The following is a 19,621-nucleotide window of genomic DNA, read 5'->3' as shown; positions in this document are numbered from 1 at the left end:
TGTGGCACCTGTGCTGAAAGATTGACTGTGTAAGAGCCCGGATACAGACTGCTGCCCACCCAGCGTATACACTGACTTTCACCCTGGGCATTGTAGGACCTGTTCAGGATCACCTCCTACATACATATTCCCACAGGAGCAAGAAAGAGTTTGAAATGTATAGATCCTTTAACTTCTGGCCACTGTCACCAAACACTTTTTTTCCAAGCTGTAAGTGTAACCAAACACTACCGAGACTAAGGAAGCTGCTGGAGAAAATAACTGTTTCAAAGCGAAGGAAAATCATTTTGCACTCCATGTATAATGAAGCACCATTCATATTATTTTAGTGACTCCTGAGTGTCAGTAAAAGACCTTTCAGAATTGTTCCATCAACAACAGCTTTTCTTACTGATGATAAACAAATGCCATGGGTAAATACAGCAAGCCGGTTCAGTAATCCTTCAGACACTCAGCTGTGGCTCCTCACAGGAGCAGTTAGAATGTTCATTGCCCACAGACCTGTTTGAGTACATAAGTGCCTCTTGAATGCGTTTTATGAGGTGGTGTCAAAGTTACCGGTTTGCTTGATTTTGAATCCCAGTCACCGAAACGCAGATCACTCTCACTGTTTTTAAATCTGAAAAACTGTACAAACTATGATTCGGTATATATTGTTGGCCAGTTAGATCTGTTGCTTTGCATAACCTCTTCACCGTTGGGATTGGAACACGACATGGATTGCCTATTGACTGACAGGCCCTACAAAGTCTCACCTCTGCTGGCTGGAGCTCTACAACTAAAATTGTGTTGCTTTACTTTTTCACTGACTTCACTGACAGCACTTGATTCATTCCTTTGCTGCTGTAGACTGTTAAGACACTGAAGAAGTGAAAATACTTACAGCTCGGATAAAGGAATGGAGGAACCTGAAAAGAAGTCTATTTTTAGAAGACTCACTTTAGATGTAAAGGCTTTCTATATGTTCTTAACCAATCCGCTTAACTCACAAAACACTGAGGATAAATGCTATAAATTTAGAAAACCAGGTTTTATGCACAGGAGTCAAAAGTTTTTATTGTACCTGTTTGACACCCCCGATCCTCTGAATACAGACCCCTCACCCATGGGATGGATACGGGTGAAGGGCTGTTTTGTGTAGAAGTGGGTGATGGATTGAGGTGCAGGCAGGTCCCCAAGGCTTCTCGTTCAGTGTGATGAATTTCAGTAATGAGACAAGGACTGATGCTGTGGGTTTCATCCAGTCAGGGGGGTCCAATAGCTCTCGTTGATCATAGGATGCAATGCAGTGCTTAGTGCCCAGGCCTTCCCGTGACTAAAAATCCTGCATATTTGACTGGGTTTTGAGGTGCCTTTTTGCTCCTTTCCACTTTCTGGATTCATTTTGCCACGGACTTTTCCGTACATGCAATTTTTACAAAGGGAAGCTGGAGCTACAGAAATGTAAAAATAAAGATTTTTGTGGAAGCAACAAAATCCTATTTTTGCTACACTAAATACAAAGAGTAACAGTTTCATTTTTAAACTTTATGTCGTAGCTGGAAAATCTGTATACTAGACATTTGGTATGTGTTGTGTTAATTTGTTCATTCAGCCATTACTCTTGCATTGTACGTGCTCATTTGTGTATCTTATTTAAAAATATTTCATATTTTTATTTTAAAAAATATTATATAATTTTTTTTTTTTCTTTAAAAAATGGTGGAAGGGTATTGGGAATTGTCTGTCCTGTGTTTTATGCACCTACTCGAACGATGAACCTCGGTGCAGCAAGTGTTATGGAACAAACTAGGTTTGCTTGAGACTTTCATATCTCCAGCTATGCGTCTTTCTCTTAATGTAATGCATAAATTGTACTTTTGCTGAGATGTACGTCGCTTTGGACGAAAGCGTCTGCTAAATGAATAAATGTCAATGTATACATTTTCAATTATATTTTCCTTATGTCAAGATGAATTAAGTGCACAACAAAACTGCACATAAAATATCAACCATACCTTATACTTTAAGGGTTGTTTAATGTGACCTTTTACTATACCTGCAATAACAGGCATAGCAAGTGGCAGTCCTTGTTACAGAAAACGGCACTGCTGATTAAACTGTAATACTACAAGGTCATTACGGAAATCAAGGGACTTGTTTGGCTCCGGAAAATAAGATTAGGACTAGATTAGAATTTTAATATACCTCAGTTGATTGCATAAAAAAGGCACAATGCAATTTGATATTGTTAAATCTTTGGTTAATTAAAAAAAAAAACAATGTCAAATCATCCTATTTGCCAACACACATTTGTGCTTTTTGTCTCTAATGGTGTTGCACAGTATATTTATATATTTTTTAGTGTATCATGCTTCTTTCATATGTGCACTGCTACTTGTGACAAATAAGAAAGCAGGTTATTTAACACTTTTTTCAGTGAATGAAACAGGAGCACACCAATTCAAAGTTATCTAACATCTTTGTCAGTTCTGCAGCTTTCAGGAAACTTTGGTGATTATGTGCCAATGCCTATAAATGATTCCCTTTCCAGGCTGTATGGCTGTCAGTCTGGTTTCTGAGCTTACAGGGTTAATATGATGTTCAGAAGGGCTTCATCTGTGGTGAACTGCTGCTGGTCACCACTGACTGTGCCCTTGCTAAGTCAATAGGAAAGCGATCTCATTATAGGAAATCAAAACAAAATAAAGGAAAGCACAACGAAACAGCAGGACTTGTATCTCCATGATTCATAAAGAAAGCAGGGGTGTTTTTATCCTGTTGCTGGTTAGAACAATTATTCCCAGTCGCAACAACATCTTGACTCTCCCATCTTCTCAACCTCCCCACCCCTCCTTCTGACCCCCTCTCCACCCATGGGTGGAGGTGGACCACTGAGGAGAAGAGGCAGAGGTCAGCACTGCTGCTGAACCTGGAGCAGAGTCTCCACAGATCACAGAGCCCAGGAAAGGCAGAGCTGTGCCTCCAGCATACCAAACACGGCTCCCGAGGGAGGCAGTCGAATCAAGCAGCCTGGTAAACACCCCGGCTCCAGGCAGACACAATGCAGCACCGTGCTGGGCTTTTGTCCTCAGATAGCCAGAGGAATATCAGACTGTACCCAGAAAGGGACAGTCCCTTTGTATTGTGCTGTTCCCCTGGATCCATTTAGTCCCACCATTTATATAGAGATAAAGATTAGAATAACAGAAGCCAATAACATTTCTTTTTTTCTCCCATTTAGTGAATGTCAGATACAAGGATGGTTTTATCCCCCATAGTAATAAAGAGGCATTGCACAGAGAATCCCACTTCACGTACAGAGACGGTGCTTACTTTTTAGAGCCCAAATGGATTCTGAGAGCCCGAGATTGCGCCTTTCGAATGTCTTCTGGAAAAGTTGCCTAATAACCGAAATGTAATGATAAGACAACTGAGATATGTGGAAAGATAAAATGAGTGAATGAAAAGAAGTGCAGGTGCTGCACAAAATTAGATTTTATTTCATTCCTTTGTAATCAAAACTTTATTAACTCCCCCCCTCTGGTGTAAAACTTAATTACGCACTCTGAGATAACTTTTCAGGGAAATCAAAAATCCATCATTAAATGACAGCTGTTGAATCAGCTCAGAGATTCATAAGCTGTGTAGCCATAGCCGACAGTTTCCTTGTGTCGCATATAGCACCAAGTGCAGCATTCTGCATCACAGAAGGTTGGAGTCGATTATAGAAAGTGATAAATATTTACTTCTGTGTAATTTTATTAAAAATCTGAATGATAAAAGGCTAATCAAATGCTCTTTTTTTTCATATATATGAAATAGTGTCTGTGCATATATGTGATCTGAATGGTATAATCTTACTTCTTTCTCTACCACCTTCAGTTAAAGCAAAATTCATACTGGGTATTGGAGAACAGAGTTGCTTAATGGATAGCACTAGTGCCTCAACTCCTGGATTCAGACCTGGAATTGATTTTGATTGATTCCGTGTTTGTATGTAGTTTGTATGTTCTCAATGCATTTTGTATAGGATTGCTCCCAGGGATATGTACTTTAGATCAGCCGATGTCCTCGCCAAGGTTTTCTGGCTTAGCTGCTGACCACTGTCACACTTAGCTGTACTATTTCTTATTTACACACATTGTTTGAAAGTGTTTGCCCCAAGCAGGGTGCGGTGGTGCAGTGGGTTGCACGGGGTCCTGCTCTCCAGTGGGTCTGGGGTTTGAGTCCCGCTTGGGGTGCCTTGCGATGGACTGGCGTCCCGTCCTGCGTGTGTCCCCTCCCCCTCCAGCCTTATGCCCTGAGTTGCCGGGTTAGGCTCTGGTTCCCCGTGACCCCATATGGGACGAGCAGTTCAGAAAGTGTGTGTATGTGTGTCCCAAGCTGGAGCCTAACCCGGCAACACAGGGCGCAGGGCTGGAGGGGGAGGGTACACACCCAGGTCAGGATGCCAGTCTGTCGCAAGGCACCCCAAGCTGGACTTGGAGAGCAGGACCCGGTCAAACCCGCTGTGCTGCTGCCCCCCTTCCTGTTGTTTATAGTGGCGGAGTATTTGAATAATATATTTACATCCGCAGTTTGACCTTAAGACCTAAAAGTAAATTTATAAGTGTATTCGTGCTCTGCTCGGGGTCTCGCTCTTTAGTGTTTTTCTTCGTACAAGTTATCTTGTGCTATTCAGATGAGGGGGGTGCGGTGGCGCAGTGGGTTGGACCACAGTCCTGCTCTCCGGTGGGTCTGGGGTTCGAGTCCTGCTTGGGGTGCCTTGCGACGGACTGGCGTCCCGTCCTGGGTGTGTCCCCTCCCCCTCCGGCCTTGTGCCCTGAGTTGCCGGGTTAGGCTCCGGTTCCCCGTGACCCCGTATGGGACAAGCGGTTCTGAAAATGTGTGTGTGTATTCAGATGAGGAAGCGACGTTTCTGCATATCCCATTTTCCCCCGCACACATATAAACCCCCCTTCCCTACTTGTTTGTAGCCCCGTTTGGGTACCGCTCTTTGTGCTGATGCCATTCTGCTGGGGACCCCCTCCCTGACTCCCCACTGCTTCCGGTATTAAAGTGGAACAGAGTTTTGAGACAGTCCTATTGATAGGCGAGAGCAGCACGCCGTACAACCCGCCAGCACTCTGAGGCAACGGGAGACGCAGACACAGCGGATGAACACACTCTCGTTTTCCTCCTCCACACTCCACAAGTTCTCTCCTCCCTTGTTTATTCCCTGATTGTTAATTAAAAGGAGCATGCAGAAAAGAATACTGAATGGAATGAGAATACTCCAGGTGCTTTCATGTTTCCACGAGAAAGTCTATGCAGCGATGCAGCTGAAGAGGTCCAGGTTTTGTCTGGAGTTGTTCCTTTCCCAAAGGAAGGTTACATAAAGCTACAAATCAGACAAATGTTTATTGCAAAATGTTATTAAAGCTCGTTCTTATTTAAAATTTCCCCCCTGGTGAAGGTGAATAAGTTAAATGTAACCTTGTTTGATTGCAATGTTATATTAAGTATACATATATGTATATTGTGTGTGTGTGTGTGATCATAACATGAGAGATTTAACTGATAAATAACATATGAGGTAAGTTATACAATTTAAAGTTGATTGGACTGTAAATAATTTATAAGGATATTACGTTCATTGAATTTTTATCTGAACATCCTGCAGCCCTTTCTTAAGGTATTATTAGATATTAGACATTGCGCGCATACACACGCAACACAGGGCACAGGGGACACACCCCAGTCGAGATGCCAGTCCACTGCAAGGCAAACCAAGCAGGACTCGAACCCCAGACCCGCCACAGAGCAGGACCCCCCCCCCCGAGATACCTAGATATAATCTCTTTATTCTAAATATTTGCTATTTTGTAAAAAAAAAACTGTTGCCAATATTTTTCAGTTATTAAGCAAAGTTGCATTTTCCAGAAGGGGATTTATGGAAATTAAATATTGTTGGCACTGTATGCTGAATAAATTTTCTGCAAAGAAAGTTGAAGGTGCAGATTAGAAGATGGTTCGTTATTTATATTTAGGCGGAGGGGGGCTGCACCAAGTCAAGTGCTATGGTGGCCACTGCTAAGGGGCAGATACCTACCAGTACCTCATAGGTGCCGTGGAGATGTTTGTGCAGAATTCATGCAGTGCGGTAGACATCCGAGTTCCCCCGGGCAGCAGTTATGACGGATTATTAACCCCCGCTCCACGCCACCCCACCCACCCACCCTGGCTTGTCTAATTGTTAGCTACTTAGCTCTTCCGAGAGCATCAGAATTCTATGGTTTGGATGGAAGAACTTGGATCTGTGCTACACTTGTCTGTATGCTTAGAATTAAACCTGATGTAACTGTTCCCACTGAGGAACAAGTAAATGTGTGTGTGGGGGGCGGGGGGGTTGTGAGAAGTTAATATCCCTTTTAATGACATTCTTTTTTTTTCAAAATGTGACGAAAGGTTAAGCACAATTATAAGGCTGGGGTAGGCCAACTGAGGTTTACTCTGGCTGTAATGGAGGGCTTTTTGTTCATTAGTCACTGCTGTTTGTACAACATTGCAGCTGATAGCTTTTGCAGGGTGAGGTGTGAAACCCCCTCTGGAACATAGCGGAGCGCAGCGCTTCGGAACATCGCGAGACACAAGGCCAGCCACGCGCCACTGCCGTCACAGATGTACCAAATTAAAGCGAGGAATTGGGGTTTTGTCACCATGTGGAGTGGAAGGGCTGTGGGAGGCTAGAGAGGAGTGTTTCACCAGAGCATCTCAGGCAAGACCAGAATACCTGAAATACCTACTGGAGTGGAATACTTAAATATGTCGGTAAACACAGTTACCATGCAGTAAGAGCGTTTCCAATTAACACAGAGGCGTACACTTGTCTAACACATTTAATGTGATTGTAAGCATCGCAGCCTGTTTGTAAATTTAAAAAAAAAAAGGGGGTGGAGGTGGGAAAACAAAAAGAAAACCTTTGTTCATTGTTTGCTTTTGGATCTAAAGTTTATCTTGCAGGCATCTTAGCATCCTCACAGATTTATGGAAAGAAACCTCCCAACAGCTCTGCACAATTTCAACACACTTCCTTATTTATCTCCCCCCTCCACCCTTCTTTTGAGAAATGTGGGAAAAAAACTGTCAGCACTTAGTTCCTGTCATTGCCTCTGCTCTGTCTGCGTCGTTCTCCAAGCCCAGCCCTTGTGGAGGACTCAGACTCTTATGGTAAGTGCTCTGTAGGGATGCGCCGTTCTGCTAGAGAAGATACCTCGACTTCGTATCTCCCATGTTCTCCAAGGACAGACGCTCACATCCTTAACATCCAGATGTTGTCGCTGAGTTTGAAATCCAGCCTTTCAGGAGCGGAGAACGCACCCTCGCATAATCTTCAGCAATCCGAAATAATCTCATTAGCTGATTAATCTCTTTTTCATGGTTTATATCTCTAAGGCTCCATGATGGCACAGTGGGTAGGGCTGGTGCCTCACAGTCTCCAATATATGATTGCAGGGTCAGGGTGGCAATCACATACAGAGGGCTTTTTTTCCCCTCCCTCAACATTTGTCATTGCGGATTTTTTTGTTCTCCGCTGTTGTCAGTCGTCTCACTGCTATTTATATGCTATAAATGTAATTTTGGATTATTTTCAGTAACCCTGTTCAGTGCTCTGTAAAAATAAACTGAAATAAAAATCAAACAATGGATGGGTGGATCGTTTGTATTTTTCCAGAGTGGACAATGTTGTAAATCTGGCCAATAGGTGATCGTCTCCCCTCCCCCCTCAAAAAAAAATTATTCCCTGAACATTCAGAGTACTAATCAAAGGGAGAAACCACCAAGCAGAAGGTGTTCTATCCATCTATCATCAGTATAATAACAGTTTTATAGAAAGATTTTTCTTTCATTAGAAATGTGTCATTGGATTTTTTTTTCTACATGTTGAAGTGCTTATTGAATTATTTAAAGCAACTTATTGTGCCTCGAATTAAGTATGTTCTCTTTAAGTTTTTAAATATCTCCATTTTCTACTCCAGGCAGTACACAAGGGTTTTCGCATGTTTAGAAGCCTTGCTGAAGAGCTATTAAGGAAAAAAAAAAAAATACGGAACTCTTCTTTGATAACAAAATTGCTAGTTTCAGAGACAAAAAAAAAGGGTCAGCTGAAGCGATAGCTGCTTTGCATTCAGAAGCACAGCTATGAAAGTCTTTAGGCTTACTTTTTTTATTAAATAAGCAAAAGGACAGTTTGCTCTCTTCTAAAGTATGTCAATATATTTGCTCAATACATATGGAGCATTCATTATGACTATGGATTTTTGCTGCTTGATCAGACAGCACAGGATACATCCCAGTAGTCTTTTCTTTTCTTTTTTCTCAATGCAATAGTTCACGTGGTGGAACATGACTGGTTCTTCATTGTTTCCAGTGGGTAGGGAAGTTGCGTGCGTGCGTGTTTGTGTGTGTGTGTGTGTGTGTGTGTGTGTGTGTGTGTGTGTGTGTGTGTGTGTGTGTGAGTGCTCTGCATCAGCTGTATTTGGAGGCTGTGCCTTCACATGGGGCTGGTAGGACATGAAGTGTTCATGTGGGATGGGGGAACGTGAGCTCACTTTTGCAGTCCCAGAGGTGCTGTGGATTAACAAACAGCCATGGAAAGATTAATGCACCAGCCTCTCGGCTAGAAAGCAAGGGGTAGTTAAACAACTAACTGGTTCTCATTTGATTCGCTAAAGTGCGTATTGATCAGCCGGTTTCTGTCCATCCAGTGGATTTATATCTTGTGTCCTGCTGTTCTGAAGTCTGCCCAGTTTACACGGACTATCAGAGTGTGGATACAAAGTTTAAAATAAACGGCGTGCTGTAAAATGTTTATTCTAATACACATTGCTTTTTTTTTTTACTTTTAAGATAATTACATGAATAGACAAAGTTGTACAGTTTCCATGTAATTACCTTATCTATGGCACTAGAATGAAATTAATCACTGAGAGGTTTGACTAACAAAAGCTTGAATTGAGTTAATCTCTTATAACCTATGTTGTAATAGAGTTTTCAAAGATGTATATTGAATGTTACAAATTAAACTGTCATTTTCAAATATGGAGACATATCCAAAGCTTTCTTTATTGGAACCTTTGTCTAAATCAGAATATAATGAAGAAATGGCATTTGGAAGAATTTGCATCTAGAAAGAATTCAATTAAAAAATACTTGTGCACAGACTAAAGGAATGTCAGTGTTCCGCATAATTTAGCCAGTTAACAAGGCGAAGTATTTTATGAGTTTAGTCAGTTTTAAAAAGAATTTTAGTGCATCTTGGATATATTTGTGGTCGTACTTCCTTATTTCCTCTGCGTTTCTGTGTTATTCTCATCTAGTGTGGACCTCTGAATCCTGTGTTCCGCCAACAATTTTGCTTTTGTCTGTCGCTGTTGTGCCAGTAGGTGTCTTCAGCTATTTCCCACTCTTTCCAGCAAGGCTTAAGGAGCCCAGCTGCTCCTGAAATGGTTTGATGGGATTGGAAAGGCCCTTTCTCCCTTGTTGGTAGCCACTGTCCTACTTTTCCGTAGAAACACATTACCAGAAATGGGATATTTTCAGCAAGCAGATGTACTTCCCCAGATCGCTCAGTAAAAATGTGCTTAAATGAGATACCACAATAACAGTAAGGTTGCCTTTGTTAATTCCAAGCAGTTTATGTAGCTGCAAGAGCTCATGCGGTAAAGGTGAAGCACAGTCTTAAAGACGTTCAAAAATGAATGCTTTTCTCAGGTCTTAATGGACTGAAATTATATTAATGGTTTCTCTTGTTGCGTTGTGACTTTTGTGTACCCATGTGGGATGAGCACAAACCTTGGGTCTGTTGGCACTGACTGGTGTAGCTTTGTGGTCCCATCGTGCCTCCAGCAGGGAGGGGTGCCAGGGGTGCAGGGAGAAAGTTGACAGATCCCTCTCTGCCCATCAGAATCCCTGTCATCCAGCTACATGGCATGGAGTTCTAGAGAGCCTCAGTGCTGTAAACCCTCTAGGCGATCATAGCCTTGGTAGAGACAAGTTCTACTGTGACTTTTAAACTTGTAAGGCTTCACTCTTCAGAATATGTAAGTGTAATAAAGCTATACAGAGAAGAGAAAAATGAACATGTCTATTTATTCATGAGTTTTTCCTTTTGAGCATTATTATAAAGTTATTTTGCCTCCCCCCCCCAAAAAAAAAACACTGGCTTTGAATACAATTTAATGTTAATTTAGTAAGTACATTAATGCATACAGTACATATAAAAGTCTGTCAATTAATTATGCGTTAGGGCTAATTTTTGGTAGAAGTGGGGTGGGTGAGTGGATTCTTTTACTTCAACTGTTGTGTGTACTGTGACCTTATTGAGTCTTGCTCTTTACTCCGATGGTCGACTACTCTCACGGACCATTATTTGTTCCCCAGATGTGCCTTATGACCTGCAGCTCCCCAGCTATTACTCATGAATTGCTGACCACACATTCAGCAGTAATTTGGAATAACAATGCACACTGGAGAGGAGGGCATTTACATAAGACAGCGTGACACAATTTGTCTCTTGCATTGCGTAATAGCAGACAAAATTTGCTATTAAAGTTGAAAGGGCTCCCTTTTTTATTTTTCACACCAAAAATCTTTCCAGTGAATTACTTGATCTTTACATGAGCTAGACAGTTTCTACAGGGTGGTACATGATCATTTTTGGGTTTCTGCTTGATTAGAAGAATCAGTAGAATTAGTAGAGTCAATGTGAATGTTCCGTCCATTGTTGTCATTTCACTCATTATCTGCAACAACTTTTTCAATGCAGGATGATCAGGTTGGTCTGGAGCCTCTCACAGAAACATAGGGTATGAGGCAGGGTACACCTTAGATACACCAACAGGGCAGAGCAGTCACATAGAGACCCAAAGGTAATACAGTGTCACCAATTCACGTGAAATATAGGTCTTTGGACTGTGTGAAGAAATAGGAGCATCCAGAGGAAACCGACAAAAACATGAAACAAGCAAACTTTACAGCAAGAGTTGTGAAGCATCATTACTACCCATAGCATCACCATGCTACGTGGCTTCATTTCAGTTTTACAGTTGTGTTCGGTTTCGCTGATGGCTTCAGACCCTTTCCTTTGATCACCAGATGCCAAAAATTCAGTCTGAAAATCACCTCTAGTTACAGCAACAAAAGCTGTTAAATAAATACCTAATTCATTATTCTTACCATTTTATTTGGTTGTCCAGGTCATATTTATTTTTCCCATTTTGTGGTTCAAAAGCACTCTATTTTTTCAAAAAAGGGCAAATTAAAATGCTGGTTTAGGAAAATGCTTGTCTTCCTATCTCCATCTTTTGAATGCATGCTGTTCAATGAGTCAGAATTGTGAAAGTGATTATCTCTTTAGTCACTCAGTGTGAGACAGTCTTGTTCTTTTTTCATTGGCTTGTTCTTTTTTTTTCCCCGTACACTTGATTAACTGCAAACTAATCACACTTATTTTATGAACAGCTATAACCAAGAACCTCTAGAATTTTTTTTTTTTATTATAATCATATGGGCCCACTTACAGTACTTGTAAGATAACACTTGGTTTTTGAGTAGTCAATGTAGTCAGACAGAATTTCAGCTCAATTCTTTTGTCCTGTCTGTAGCATGTGACAACTGTAACTAGTTACAAAGCACATGGGAGTAAAATATAGTTTATTTAAGTAAGACATTGACAGTTAGTAGAAGTATTGTGACAACCTCCATAAAATTTTATGACATGCTTATGACAATGTCATCAACGCGGTAAAAGACAGAATTCAAAAGTAACTATTGATTTAGTAGGGAAGAAACTGGCACTCGCATAAATCCACTTTAAGTACTCAGTGATTTCAGAGTGGCACCTTTTCCAAAGAAAGTGGAAAAGATGGTTAAAGCCAAGTTTCACTCCAGCTGCCATGTGAGATGTGAAGATGCCCACTTAACCTTTCTGATTTAGCCATTCCTAGTTTTGTCATGCTGTATGCTGCGTGCAGTGCTCCTCTGAGTCACCTTCCTGCCTCTATCATGTACTTCAGGTTGGACAGTGCCATGAGGAAGGTGACACTAGTTAAAAGGAGCATGTTCTAGCTGCGCACGTGACAGTTCCTTGTAGGTTTAGTCACAACTGCTAGCCACATGTTCCAGAAGAACTTAGCTCATTCTCCCCATTTCTGTGCCCAGTTTCACCCCAAATCTCTGCTCCTGGTGTTGCAATTATGGAATTACAAGGTAGTTCTTGTTTTATGAAAGCAATTACTCTTGCCTTGCAGTCAAAAGGATGTGGGTTTGCATCTCCTCTCCTGCTGTAATACCTTTGAGTATTGTGCTAGCAAAAATTACCCTACTGTATAAAAGGGCAAAACATCCTGAATGGCCTAGAATAGAAAACATTGCATATACTGTGGGGAAAAGTGTGTGCAAATAGTCATGATAAATTTCACCTTTATTTAATCGACTTGTCCTGCTAATTTATTATATTTAAATACCAGTTTGATGCTTTTCACATAACCCTCATGCATGTTTGTTTTGCCACTGGGTGCCAGAAAATGATGATAATGGTAATGGTAATAATGATATTGCTGAGTCATTACAATCTTTCTGTTCTGCAGTGGGATGCCATCACTGAGATGGACGAACACAACAGACCCATCCACACCTTCCAGGTGTGTCATGTGATGGAGCCCAACCAGAACAACTGGCTGCGTTCGAACTGGATTTCTCGTGAGGCGGCCCAGAAGGTGTATGTGGAGTTGCGCTTCACCCTGCGTGACTGCAACAGCATCCCCTGGGTGTCTGGCACCTGCAAGGAGACTTTTAACCTGTACTACATGGAGACAGATGAGGCACATGGTGTCAAATTCAAGCCGGGCCAGTACACCAAAATCGACACTATTGCAGCTGATGAGAGCTTCACCCAAATGGACCTGGGCGACCGTATCCTGAAGCTCAACACAGAGGTGCGGGAGGTAGGGCCCATCACCAAGAAAGGATTTTACCTGGCTTTCCAGGACATAGGAGCCTGCATTGCACTGGTGTCCGTGCGCATCTACCACAAGAAATGCCCTTTCACCTTCCACAACTTGGCTACGTTTCCGGACACAATCCCCCGCATGGATTCCTCCTCGCTGGTGGAGGTGCGGGGCACCTGCGTGAACAACGCCGAGGAGCGAGATACCCCTAAGCTGTACTGCGGGGCAGATGGTGACTGGCTGGTGCCCCTGGGTCGGTGCGTCTGCAGCGTTGGCTATGAGGAACAGGATGGCACCTGTGTCCGTAAGTGGCTTCTTTACTTCCATCTCTGCTACCTGTTTCATAACTTCTAGAGTGTTGAAATTCGCCAAAGGAAATAATTATTGAAAGATGGCGCAGTGGGTTTGACTGGGTCCTGCTATCTAGTGGGTCTGGGGTTTGAGTCCCACTTGGGGTGTCTTGTGACGGACTGGTGTCCTGTCCTGGGTGTGTCCCTTCCCCCTCCAGCCTTACGCCCTGTGTTGCCGGGTTAGGCTCTTGCTCCCCGTGACCCCGTATGGGACAAGCGGTTTCAGATGATGTGTGAAATAATTAATTCAGTCTTAATTTTCATTGAAATCTTGAAAACTCAATCCCATTTCTAAAGCTTACATTATACTGAGTTTTTGTAATAACCGTATTTAAGTGGATAATTTCTTATTGGTGGGTTTGAAACTCTTGTTCTTATGGTGATGACATGTGTACCATTGAATGCATGGTTTTATGACCTCCTCCTGTCCTGTGCCTAACAGCTGTCCTGCTGCTAATAAGTGGACATGGACCCAGAGAAGGTGTGGATATAGATTTGGTAGCGTAGTCACAGTTGCACCTGTGGTCCTGGAGTTAACAGAGGCCAAAGCAGCCCCTCCCAGTCTCTACAAGCTTTCGCCAGATGGCACTGGCCTCACAGGGAGCAACAGGAAAGCAGCATTTATGCTAACAAGGTGGTGGACTGATACAGATGCAATGTTTCTCCCACTCACCTCTGGAAGTGTAGGAGATTTACACATGTGGCCATTGAGAATTCTCAAGCAAAGGAAACATGTAATGCTATAACTGAAACAGAGCAATTCTCCACTATGTAAAAGGACATTTGAGGGGCAGGGACAGGACAGTGTTGTCATTCTATTATCATCATGTATTGTGGGTCACTTCAGTTCAGTGCCTTCTGATCTGTTGTGTACCTGAATATGAATCAATTAATGTGAAATCCAGTAAGAAAACATCTTGCTACTTGGGATTTAATCTGCCTGGATGGATAAGTAGCGCATTTGTTGAAAAGAAGAAGGACACAATGGGGCAATCAGCTCATGGTGGGCTTTCTATTCTGCAGCCACACAACTTTATCATCTGGATGGATCTCTTAACACATTACAGTTGCAGTCATACGTGGCTTTCGGTTGTCAAGCCGTGCACCTGTAATGCAAGGTGGTGAAAACACCTTTTGAATTCTACCTCCAGAAGGATTGCTTTCATGCCCGCGTTTATCAACACTGCAGTCATTTCCTGCTGTTCAGTGCTGTTGAGCGTATCATGCTGCTGAAGATAAGCGTTGCAATCTGTCAAGCATCTTGACCGTATTTTTCTTAGGCTGCCCTTGCCTCTCCATTATTCTGCCCCCTCTGCAGTGGTTCCTCTTCTGGTTGCTGGTTTTTCTAAGGAAATTTCCTTTTCCCCACAAATACTTTGTTTATAGCTTTCCTGTAAAAGGCACCACTGGAATACACAATGGTTGTCCATATCGGATCACTTTAAGTCTAACTGCCACATAAATATAAGAGAATGCATTTAACGTAGTTGTGTTCAATGTGTACGCTTTTCTTATGTTTATTGATCTTTCATGTATCCCACTGAAGAGCACCAGTTTCTTCATAATCAGAGAGCTTTTTCAGCATGAGTTCTCTTCAATCAGAGAAAGCTCAAACACAGACTCACAGATGACCCCACTGCCATGCTGAAGCTTCATGAAACTTTTTGTCCATTTTCACATGCATAACAAAGTATTAATTTGCACTCCTCTGACTTTGGGTCTTTGTCACTTTGTCACTACTGTAGTTTGTGTTTCATTAGAGGCTTCTTGCCACCTCCATACGTGACTGTGTGTGTCAGAGGTAGGGATCTAAATGTAGAAATCTCAGAATTATGCTTTCATCTCCTCCTGTCCCTGAGGTTCCTGAGAATTTAATTGGATAATGTTTTGTTTTCAGAAGTAAATAGCATGGCTGTTGTTTAACCATTATTCCAGGATCTCCAGCAATTACTTTTCTGCAGTTGTGGCCAAAATTCTAATTACTACTGTTGTTTAAGCAAAAAAGAAAAAAAAAAAAAGAAAAAAAATACATTTTGAGCCTCAGCAATATTTTTCTGAAATTCTGAAAACTGTGGTCAGTCATTCATGTTGTGCTTGTACCGTCATACTACCTTGTTTACTAGGCCTTCATAATGTACAGCATTTGTACCTACCCACCAAGAGATGTAACCAAAATAAACTTTTTCCTGTCTTGTATTACGACAGCAGATATGTGCTACTACTAGTAATAATAGCAATAATAATAGAAAGGATAATAAACTATTACAATTGCAGTGTTAAAAAATTGAATGTACGGAGGGTAGTCAGCTGCAACATTGAAATAAAGCATTTAAAATTAAATATAAATGGAAAACTGAGTCAGGGCTTAATGTCACAAGAGATGTGATCGCTAAAAAAAAAAAAAAAATTGTGGTTCAAAATTTGAGTATTTGCTTTGGTATTGATAATCTCTGTTTTCTTTGTGTTGTCGAAGGATTTATTATAGTAACTATTTTCCATTAAGCAATAAAATGCCTTAATGAAATGGTCACAACAACGGTTCCTTTAGTGTCATGAAGGGGAATGTTTGTTTTTGGAACTATGTCTAGTGACATTTAATTAATAAAACATATAAGTATTTCAACTTCCTAGCCTTTAAAGGCTCTTAACCTCATATTAAGTCAGTCTGAACATTCTGTACAAGAAATAGCTATTTTATTCTGAAGGATATCATGGAATGCAAAAATACTCATAATGAATAATGTTGATGGGCCAGTACAGATACTTTGAGAAAATGTGCACAGTCCAATCCAGTAAACCAATAATCAGCACTACAATCATTAGCAGACGACAACAATTTTTAAGCATATTTGAAAAAAAGAAAGTACTACGTGGCATCTTAGATGACAACCTTCCCCTCATTTCACCTGTACAATATTTCCTTTTAATATGTTCATGGCAATGCATAATGTTAATTAAAAGGGCTACAGCTTTCAAGAGCGTGTAAAAAGTTAGTAAAACTTGGCCAATTCTTCCAGTCTGGGCCGAAAGTACAAGCAATGCTTAGGACCATGTTTTCAGAGCAATTCAGACCTAAAACATGTTGACTTTTCTGCATTGCACAGAAAAGGGACTAGGCTTTTCTAATTGAAATGTCTATTAAATTGAGCAAAGCTATGCATTTAGAAGCAGAAAACCCAATTTCAAGACACGGTTTCCCATGAACAATGAATGCATGCTACTGATATCCCCGCTAGCAGTGAACTAATTTGCAAGCCTTTTTCTTTTTTTTTTACGGTTTTATTATCTTGCTCATCAAAGGTCTCCCTTTTCGTGTCCATGCAATTATTAAGGCAAGATAATTGAAATTTAATTATGATATGGTCAGATCTACATTAAAATACAGGACATGTTTTGAAGCCTTGTCTTACCTCTTTTTGGATTTTGAATTGTGGGGGGGGGGGGTTGGTTTTACGAATATAACACACAAACTACTAGGAAGGTTTGAAAAACACAGAAAATTTTTTGGAAGTATTTAAAACAGAAGACAGTTTAAATTGTGTTGTTTGGTGTATATATTCTGCAGGATTTTTCTGTTTGTGATCACGAAGTGTGGGAAATTTTGAGATTCACGGGATATTTATCCCCACTAATTTTTTATTTTTTTTTGCACTTCAAACTTGCAGTCAAGCATGATTTTGAGAAATGTGATTTGACTGCTGTGTAGCATCTGTTTAGGACAGATTATGAATGCCAGAAGGCAACCATGTGAGTTTAGATATTTATGGCCAGGTAATAAGACTGCAGTATACACACATTTAATCTGCAGGGTAGAAAGTGTTAGTCCATCGGGCCAATAGAGATGTACTGAGCTGAGCAATATCACCATCTGCAGACCTGTATACAGTCATGGAATGCTATGATATGATGTATGATGTGATGCAGAGTTAGGCAGACAAGTTAAGTGTCATATGAATGACATTTACTCATTTAGCAGTCAATTTTCTCCAAAGAGACTTCCATTGAGAACTATGTAGTGTTATTAGCCCACACCTCATTCACCAAGATGATTTACACTGCTAGATACACTACTTACAATGGGTTATTCATCCATATACCAGTAAAAGACACTTTCTGTCATTCACTGAAGCACACTATGGCTGATTTCAGAGCCACCAATCCACCTGAACTGCATGTCTTTGAACTGTGGGAGGAAACCCACACAGACATAGGGAGAACATGCAAACTCCATAGAGACTGAGTGATAATCGAACCAACGTCCTCTTACCACACAGGCACTGTGAGAGAGCAGCACTAATTGTTGTGCTGCTGTGCCAAATGGCTGAAATTTTATGAATCCCAGGGGGAATTCTCTTTGGTTTCAGCAGCATACAATATACATATAACATATGTACAAACAAGCAGTCATACCTTGTAGACAGAAATAAATAGGTAAATAAATAAGGTGGGTAAATTAACAAGTTAGGTAGATACATATGCAAGTATATTTACACAAAGAAAGCCAGAGTGACGTGAGGTGTATTGAGATGACAGAGAAGTCCAGTACCGCTCAGACATTGAGAGGTCATCGCCGGGCAGAGTGAAAAATTATTATATAGTCTGATGGCTGCTGGCAGGAACAAGTTCCCGTAGGGCTCCTTAGAACATTGCAACTGGTCCAGCCTGTTACTCGGTGCTCCTTTGTTCGCCCAAGCTGGTGTACAAGGATGGGAATCGTTGTCCGTGATGGACCGGAGCTTGTTTAGTGTCTGTTTCCATGAGACATCCGCTGAGGAGTAGTGCAACTGTAGCAGTACAAAAGTTTTTAACCTGAAGACTTGTCTGCAGCTACAGCATCGCAAATGAGGAACAGATAGAAACATTCCTGTTCTTTTACTTAAAGTATCCTGTGAAGATCTGAAAATTAAAGCTGTCAGATTCTTTTGTATAACTAGATAAGCCATACGTAATCTGTATTGCACTGCCCAAAAGGTTATTACATATTTGATCTCAGCATTATGTTTGGACTGAGAAGAAAAAACAAGAGACAGTTATGGCCAAAGACATAAATAATACATCTGGAGGTATAAAACAGGGGGGCGCGGTGGCGTGGCGGGTTTGGCCGGGCCTGCTGCGTGGCAGGCCTGGGGTTCGAGCCCTGCTGGGGGCCCCTGTGGTGGACTGGCATCTCTCTGGGGTGTGTCCCCGTGCCCTGCATTGCCTGGCTAGGCTCCGACTCAACGTGAACCTGCTCCGAAAAAGCAGTTGTAGACTTTGTGTGTGTGTGTGTGTGTGTGTGTGTGTGTGAGATATAAAGACAAAAGAAGTATTGCTTTAATCATGTTATTTCTTCTTTCTTAAGAATACTGTTTTAGTTTTTGTTGTGTTCTTTTTTCTACCATTAGCTGCTGTTGATGCTGTAAGTATGTATAAGCTAACACATATCAGTTGTGTTTTTACCTGAAGGCTACCTGCAGACATTTATGTGCAGGATACGTAGCCAGGAAAGCAGTCCTGCACTTGGTTACCAGATTCAGACAGGCAAAGTGAGCGTTACACCCCAGAGGCCCACATCTGAAAGCCCTGCCTTCAGGGGGGAATCAAGACGCTAATGCTTCAATCCTGGCTCTGCGAAGCTACAGCAGCATTTAAGAAACTTTGCTGTGGTGTCTTTAATGAGAAGAAATATCCCCATTCACGCCAGAGTCTAAAAGGCAGCACGTCCTTCTCACATCTTTTGTGTGAGGGAGAAACTGCGGCACCAGGGCAGATGCTTCATAATCCTCGGCCTCGTTCACACCGCAGAGCGCACACGCGTGCAAACATATGCTTTTATTTTCCAATCCTCTTTTGCGGTTCAGTATCAAAGGGACTTGGAGAACTTGAACATCCTATTCGTACTGGAATAGTGCATACTAACTGAAAAGTTTTCAGCCAGCTTGCTTGGACGTATCAAACAACACGGCATTGCATGGCCTTGGTGTAGCTGAGAACATGGGTAATGCACTAATACAAACCCTCTGTCCCAGCGAAGCACAGTGTATTTAATTTTTTCCTAGAGGGCTGTTTTCTCTTCATGACCGGGCATTTTTATACAAATTTATCTTAACAAAAGCTAAAGGGTCTTCATTATGCTGTGATTGCTCTTCTGGCTGGTTGCTACGGCAACAGAACTGTACTTAGGAAAGTGTATTGCTTGGCTAAATACAACCAACGGGAAGGGTGCCTCCCATTAGGATCTCTGTTTGCGGACAGTGGGTAAAGAAGCAGAGTAGAACATTATTACGGAGGGTTCAGAGCCCTAGGGCCTCAGGCAGAGGG

General features: G+C 41.6%; 1 protein-coding gene across 1 annotated transcript in view; it reads left to right on the top strand.

Moving 5' to 3' along the window:
• The window catches only part of LOC108920484 (ephrin type-A receptor 6-like), a 133,329-nt gene that overhangs the window by 21,729 nt on the left and 91,979 nt on the right, over positions 1-19,621 (top strand). The window contains exon 3 of the mRNA XM_018729244.2: positions 12,612-13,271. Within this exon, the coding sequence (XP_018584760.1) occupies positions 12,612-13,271 (660 nt within the window). The remainder of the gene's footprint in view (positions 1-12,611; positions 13,272-19,621) is intronic.

Source organism: Scleropages formosus, chromosome 14 (genome assembly GCF_900964775.1).
Source record: "Scleropages formosus chromosome 14, fSclFor1.1, whole genome shotgun sequence".
In the NCBI taxonomy this organism is placed as follows: Eukaryota; Metazoa; Chordata; class Actinopteri; order Osteoglossiformes; family Osteoglossidae; genus Scleropages; species Scleropages formosus.
This window is presented reverse-complemented; position numbering and strand designations above follow the sequence as displayed.